Source organism: Diceros bicornis, assembly GCF_020826845.1.
Source record: "Diceros bicornis minor isolate mBicDic1 chromosome 13 unlocalized genomic scaffold, mDicBic1.mat.cur SUPER_13_unloc_1, whole genome shotgun sequence".
NCBI classification, from domain to species: domain Eukaryota; kingdom Metazoa; phylum Chordata; class Mammalia; order Perissodactyla; family Rhinocerotidae; genus Diceros; species Diceros bicornis.
The window spans coordinates 19,513,161-19,521,056 of NW_026690866.1; the positions used below are offsets into that span (position 1 = coordinate 19,513,161).

Here is a 7,896-nt window from a genome sequence, read left to right on the forward strand (position 1 = left end):
AACTCAAAATGGATTAAAGACTTGAATGTAAGACCTGAAACTGTGAAACTTCTAGAAGAAAACATAGGCAGTACGCTCTTCAATATCAGTCTTTGCAACATATTGTCAAGCACCATGTCTAACCGGGCAAGAGAAAAAATAGAAAAAATAAACAAATGGGACTACATCAGACTAAAAAGCTTCTGCACAGCAAAGGAAACCATCAGCAAAACGAAAAGACACCCTAAAAATTGGGAGAAAATATTTGCAAACTATACATCTGATAAGGGGTTAATCTCCAAAATATATAAAGAACTCATGCATCTCAACAACAAAAAAAAATGAACAACCTATTTAAAAAATGGGCACTCATATGATATTTGACCTTCTCCCTCTGACTTATTGGACATTGCGGGTATTATGGAAAGTGAAATAAGTCAGAGGGAGAAGGTCAAATACCGTATGATTTCCCTCATTAAGTAGTAGATAATAACAACAACAAACAAACACATAAAAACAGAGTTTGGATTGGTGGTTACCAGGGGGAAGGGGGGAGGGAAGAGGGTGAAATGGATAATTCGGCACAAGTGTGTGGTGATGGGTGGCAGTTGGTATTTGGGTGGTGAACATGATGTAATCTATGCAGAAATAAAAGTAGAATGATGTACACCTCAAATTTATACAATGTTATAAACCCATGTAACTGCAATAAACAAAAAATTTAAAAACATAAAAATTAATTTAAAAAAATGGGCAAAAGACCTGAACAGACATTTCTCCAAAGAAGATATACAGATGGCCAACAGGCACATGAAAAGATGTTCACCATCATTAACTATCAGGGAAATGCAAATCAAAACAACAATGAGATTTCACCTCATGCCCGTCAGAATGGCTATAATTAACAAGACAGGAAACAACAAGTGTTGGAGAGGATGTGGAGAGAAGGGAACTCTCATACACTGCTGGTGGGAGTGAAAACTGGTGCAGCCACTATGGAAAACAGTATGGAGAGTCCTCAAAAAATTAAGGCTAGAACTACCATACGATCCAGCTATTCCACTGCTGGGTATTTATCCAAAGAACTTGGAACCTCCAATGCATAAAGATACATGCACCCCTGTGTTCATTGCAACGTTATTCACAATAGGAAAGACCTGGAAGCAACCTAAGTGCCCATCAAGGGACGAATGGATAGGAAGATGTGGTATATATACACAATGGAATACTACTCAGCCATAAGAAACGATGAAATCCAGCCATGTGTGACAACATGGATTGGCATTGAGGGTACTATGCAAAGTGAAATAAGTCAGAGGCAGAAGGTCAAATAGCATATGATCTCACTCATTATGTAGTAGATAATAACGACGACAAACAAACACACAGAGACAGAGATTGGATTGGTGGTTACCCTAGGGGAAGGGGGGAGGGAGGAGGGCAAAAGGGATAATTAGGCACATGTGCGAGGTGATGGGTTGTAATTAGTATTTGGGTGGTGAATGTGATGTAATCTATGCAGAAATAGAAGTATAATGTTGTACACCTGAAATTTACACAATGTTATAAACCAGTGTTACTGAAATAAACAAAAGTATCCCCATATTCCATCACCACTTTAACTTTCAAATGTGAATAAAAAAAAAAAAAAACCCAAACCCATTTGCTTACTGGTTAGGAAAGGCCTCAACTCCTACAGTCCTTACATCTAAATTGTAGGAGAAGGCAGCCATAAAAGAACAGGAAGAAAGATCTCTTGAATTCTTCCTACATGTTAACTAGTCATCTCGTGCTACAGATGAGAATAAACTACCAATTCATAGATGTTTTTGCCTATTTAGTTCAGTTAACAGTTCTTATGAAACCAAAGATCCAGCAGCTGAATTAAACTTTGCTTTGGTCTGTAGAGTACATCATCATGGTTCATCAACACTCACCAAATGGGACATCTTGACAGATCCTTCACAATTAGAGGGTTCATCTTTCTCTCTACTTTCCAAAATCTAGACAGAAATGGCAACTTGTAGAAAAATTAGTGTATTCTTAATTGGAAAGACCAAGTAGAGAGAAAATTACCTACCATCCTAAAAATAGCATGAGAACGACTGCTTCTCTGATTCATTTTTGTAACTCTATAATGTCTGTTCTCTGTAAAAATGAGTCACATTTCAGCTGCATACATTAAAATGCAAAGAAAAACATTAACTTTTATTTTAACTTAAGAAAGAAAAGTGTGGTTTGAAGCCTAAATACATTCAACTGAATAGTTTTTACAAATGTTTTGAAGAAACACAGCATAAAGTCTTACTTTCTCCCTTTGTGATCCACTTCAAAGCCATTTCTGGTGTATAAACAACTTCCTCTGTGAGATCACCCACATACGGATTCCTCTGAAACAAGGTTAATGATTGGAAGAGTAGAGAAATAGAAGTCACTTAAAAGTTTGCATCTCAAAAAGAAGGTGCAAACTATTACAGCATTCATTTGTGGAAGGTAAAAGTGGGCAATGGGGACTATTACTCTGTAAAAAAAATAACAAGTAAGCCTATGATATTTACAATTTATTTCCTATATCAAAGCACACCAAATTCTAACTTCATCTTATTCTTTTTAGACACTTACACAAAGGTATTACAGCTGTCAATATTTAAAAACGATACATATCCCTTAAAAGATGAGCTCTATGAACACAAGTAAGAAGACAAAAAACAAATCACAGAAACAGGAGACACTTTAAAAAATATGGAAATTAAAGGTAAACGTTCATGAACAATAATCTCATTAAGTCAGTCTATTTGTTGAGCCACTCTCTTAACTCTGTTACTCACACTGAAGTCTTCTCGAATTATTAAAGATTTCATTTTTTGAGTGTCACAGAGTAAGTCTGTAATGGTTTCATTGTATATCTCCATGTAAGACACACGTAAGAGAAATTCCCTATCAGGAAACTAGAATAAAAAATATGTAAAAACGTCAGAGATCATCCAATTACGAAAACCTATTACTGAATGCTTATGTGCTCTTATTAAACATTAAAATATTCTTTGAGAAGTTATCTTTGTAAAATAAACAAAAAACAAAACAAAAAAAGCCCCTATGGTTCTACATCGAGAAAAATAAACACAAATATAAATGCATTGTTTTGGAAATAATGAAAATATAGTATTATAGCATTAGAAGAGGAGAGTGCTTAGCCCAACTCTTTAAGCTTAAAATAAAACCCTACCAAGAGATGTTCAAATAAGAACCTTAAAAATCATCAGGTTGCCTATCCTGGTCTCCTAACCATATCGACCCTCTCCTGCTCCTTAATGATCACTGGCAGCTATTCAAAGGCAGTGATAAGACTTCTTGTTTCTCAATGCCCACTTTTTAGCAGGCGTATTACTGCTTCAGGATGCAAGGGAAAGAATGAAAGAAGTTTAAGCTCTATAAAGTCAGTTTGTGGGGAAAAGTGAATCTATGCTCTGCCTTTCTTCTTTCCCTGTGGATAACCAAGAGAGAACTGTAAGCATACTTCCTTTCACCATGAGAAGACATTACTACTTTTACCTGTATGTACTAGAAATTTAGCTACTTACCTTCTTAACTTTGTTGAAAATGTCATGAATTGCCCTGGGGATTATTCCTAAATCATCTTTGGAACCGATCATGGTATATGTTTTGCCTGAAGCAGTCTGCCCATAGGCAAATATAGTACCTGCAGAAACAAAACAGACACACGCAAGAATAAAAATGAATCTAGAGTGTGTAAAACTATCAATACTGTTGAACAGACACCCAAGACTAAATAAAGCATTTCTGCAGTGAATACAAACCATTGTAGCCTTGCATGGCAGAGTCTATGATTGGTACTGCTATTTCTTCATACACAATTTCAGTCGATTCATTATTGAGAAAGACACGATCTAAAAAAAACAAAAACACAGAAGTTAAAGTAAACAAATCAACTATGCATTCATTCTGAATTAGTAGTTGCCCAAAGAAATAAAATTGTCAGAATATGGTATGATAAAATATTTGTCGCAATATTTTCTTCAACTTAGTAGTCCTCTGAAAATACACTTCTCTATAAGGTAAAATGTGTTGGTTCTCACACACAAAAAAACACAAGTCAGTTATCCTATGTGCTTTCAAGAGAGAGTAAGGCACAGTGGCTGAATGTGGGGGTCTGGAATCTGACTGTCTGCGAATCTTGGTTCTGCAAGTAAGTACAAGCTGTGTGACTTTGGGCAAGGTGGTTGATGTCTCAGTGCCTAAATTCCCTAACCTGTAAAATGAATACATATTATCTTCCTTATAGAATTACTGTGAGCCTATGGTTAATACTCGGGAAATGTGAACTATTACTAGTCTTTGAGAAATTTTAGTGTTTATACCATGTCTAGCAAGAAGGCCTGGCTCAAACTAAACCAGGAAATGCAGACATTTGGAAGAAAAGTACTGAACGAAGCTGAGGGGTTACAGAGAATGGCCGGTTGGCTGGCTGCTGAAGGCTGGGTTTAGGGCAGCATTTGCACTGATGAATCCACTAGCCCAGGATGCAGTTTCTGTTTTTGTAAGCGCATCAGGAATGGACCACTCTTTCAGTGGTGGCCTCACATTAGAAAGCTTACAAGAATGGATTTGTAAATCAGGAGGGAAATGTACAGACCATCTTGAGAAACTCAGTGATGACACTGCTCGCACCATGACCACATATCTGCCCTTGTAGGTGGAACCATATGGAGAGCCAAAGTGCCATTGGAAAGCTGTTGGGGTCCTGATTTCAGAGCAAGGACAGATGGCAGGATTATTCAGATCTCAACGCCAACAGCTTCAGACAGGTGGGTGAGTCCAAATCCTTTGTGAGCATGCACGGCCACTGACAACCTATAGTACTTGAGTCTGAATGCCTGTGTATCCCTTGTTCTTGTTTTTCTAATCTCTGGCACACACTGTTTTACCTTTTTAAAAATTATGTTGATACTATCAAATAGTCTTTTAGCAGGAATCATTTTTTAACCTATACATCTTTGCTCCAAAGCCTTATATGCTGGGTTTCTAGTGTAACACTAACTCGACAACCTAAGCACTCGTACTCCTAAGGTTGTTGAGAGGACCTCACTGTCCTCTACGGTACCTAAGTGGAAACATGGTAGTGTGGCTGGAACATAGATCTGACTCCCCCATCTGCTGGCTGTGTGACTTGCGTATCAGTTCCTCATTAAAATGGGAAGGTACATACTGCACAGGCTGGTTAGGAGAAATAAATGAGTTAATATACATGAAGTGCTTAGAATGGTGTCTGGCACATTGTCAGCACATATATGTGTGGGAAATCAATACACAAATCAGCCTAGCCAATGTTGAGGGCCTCCAAGTCCCTTTCTCCCAGCTGGTTCTCACTCATCCTGCAGGCTCCAGGGTAAGTGGTACCATTTCAGACACCTAGACTAGTTAGACCCCCTGCTACAAACTCCCACAAAGCTATGTCATCACGAGTGTAATTAGTTGTTGAAAGCCTTTCTTCCCACCATATGATAAGCTCCACAAAAGTGGTGGTAGGTCCCTGCTGTATTCTAGCAAAGAAGGAATATCTTCACTATTTATTCTGTCAAGAGTTTTCCTGAAAATAATTGTGGAAAGAATATACTAAACTGAAACATCTTAAAGATGACTCGACATTAAGCAACAAATTTTGGGCTTACAGAGTCTTAGGCCACAAATACACTAACAAATAAGAGGAACAGTGTTAGTTTCAGTCATAAGGCACTATGACTATAATCGTGTTTTAAATATCAATTTATTACCTTACTTATCATATGTGATAAACAATTTTTTAAAATTTCCACTGAAGGAGTTTACGGAAGGCTTAGTCTGATCTTTAATGACAAATGCAGTATTATTGAAAAGCCTTTTGTACTCAATAGAAAAGAATAATACGTTACCCTTTGATGCTATTATAAGCTTACCAAAATTGAAGGATATACTTCCATCAACTTGATAAATAGTATTATTGTCAGTTTTCCAGTGATCTTGCATAGCCCCTCCAAGAGCTTCTTTCCTAAAAGAATAAAAACAGTGCATTTTAATACAACTGGTTTTGAAGTCATGTTACATGAAAGAGAATTTAAAAGATTTCATATTCTGAAGAATATTCCAAAAGATCTTAATGACCTATACTATATACAAGAGCCATGTGGAAAGTCCCCCGTTGAGGGGTCAGCACTTTTAAGTGGGGTTTCAGCGACCTCCTGCCCTGTCATGGGCCTTTCCTTGGGAAGCTCTCCACTCCCCTCCCCCTACCCAGTACTGGCCACTGAAGAGAGACATTCAAATCCAACTCCAATTATGTCCTTCCTGCTTAACATCTTTGAAAACCATCTGAAATCCTTAATATGGCACATGAGACTGGGATCATGTTTATTTCTCTCTTCAACCTTATCTTCCTCTAACTTCCTATATACCCCCTAACTCCATACAAATCAACTATCTGAAGGTTCCCCCAAGATAACAGATTCAATCCCTCTGTGCCTGGAATACCCTGGCTTACCTTTCCAACAAATAACTTAACTATTCTTTCAGGAGTTTCCTGACACCAGCCCTGCCCCTTTCCCCACATTGTTATCTAAGGGAAGCACTAATGAGCCCTCAGCAAACACTCTCCACCTGCCTGTCATAGCACTTGTCACAATGTATTGTAATGGTTTCTTTATGTAGCTGTCTTCTAATGCATTAGATAATGAGCTCCTAAAAAATAGGAAATTCCTCATCTGGATATGCTCATTTATTAAACACTCTAATATTTACCACATAATTCTCAAACAGAAAAATGTGTTTGTATTCTTGGGGAGGGGCAGAGATTAGAGAAGCAAAAAGCCTTCATTTCTTCCCGTTCCCCAGGGCAACAACGGTAGTACCTACACTGTACCCAAAAAAAAAAAATGGACTTCAATACTGATAAATCTCAGTCATTCAACATTCTGCTTGCTGAATTCAGCCATTGACTGTGAAGTCTTGAGCGCCGTCTGAACCCAGTGCAACAAGAGAGACTCGGCCTTGCTGTCAAGGACACAGTAGAGGGGGAGACAGCCTAGTGCACCAGGACCACCTGTGAGGAGCGGCAGAAGCTCTTTCCCACAGGCGTCCCTGACTGGGGGGGGTGGGCAAGCGGGGGCAGGGTCAAGGAGGTGGGGGCCTGAGTTACAGCGGAGTCAAGCGAATCCCACAGCGGGACCCTCCAACCCCTCCTTGTCACTGTACCAAGAAGGAAACCGTGCAAGGCTGTGCGGGAACGGGTGGCCAGGAGCAACTCCTCAGCTCCGGGCTGCCTCGGGGACCTGGCCGGGTCGTGCCGCCTACCTGCTGAGGGGCCGCAGGCGCACGCAGACGGTGATGACCTTCTCCTCCGCCATCCTGCTGGCCATCCTGCCTTGAACGGGAACTGGTCCAGATGCCGCGCTGCAGCTGCGGAGCGCCAGGCCTCCCCGCTTAAAGCTTTCAATTTCCCCAATGCCGCGTTTGAATGGGCTGCCGCCTCCTGATGCTTCTCACCTGCAGCGCATGCTCAGCTAAAGGGGGCAGGGGGGTTAAAGGGTCTGGAGATAGCGCTCTAGGGGAATGCAGAGAGCCGCTATCCCAGTAATAGCAGAAATTGCTGTCACCTGCTGAAAGCCACTGAGGGGCAGGCAGCCATTTACAAACACATCCTCCACCGCACCCTTCAAGAGTTTGCAATCTGTAGAAAAAACAACGCAGAAAAAGTTTTTCACTAACAAAAGAGAATTATGACATTTAAACAATCACACTTTATTTTTTAATTAAAATGAGTCAAACGACGAATTGCAAGTCACTACCCAGCCCAGAAACATAAGAAACTTGTGCTGTTTAGAAACTCTGAGATTTAGGTTTCTCCTCTTGCTTTCTTTTTCTTGA

At 39.7% G+C, this 7,896-nt stretch overlaps 1 protein-coding gene across 1 annotated transcript; it reads right to left on the reverse strand.

Moving 5' to 3' along the window:
- Nucleotides 1-1,895: 1,895 nt before the first annotated feature.
- Nucleotides 1,896-5,371, reverse strand: LOC131401667 (centromere-associated protein E-like). The gene is made up of 7 exons (XM_058536914.1): nucleotides 5,368-5,371; nucleotides 3,798-3,887; nucleotides 3,561-3,679; nucleotides 2,808-2,927; nucleotides 2,288-2,369; nucleotides 2,060-2,127; nucleotides 1,896-1,982 (listed from the first exon to the last, which is right to left on the reverse strand). The coding sequence occupies exons 1-7, from the start codon at nucleotides 5,369-5,371 to the stop codon at nucleotides 1,896-1,898; spliced, it is 570 nt and encodes a 189-aa protein (XP_058392897.1).
- Between the last annotated feature and the right edge of the window lie 2,525 nt (nucleotides 5,372-7,896).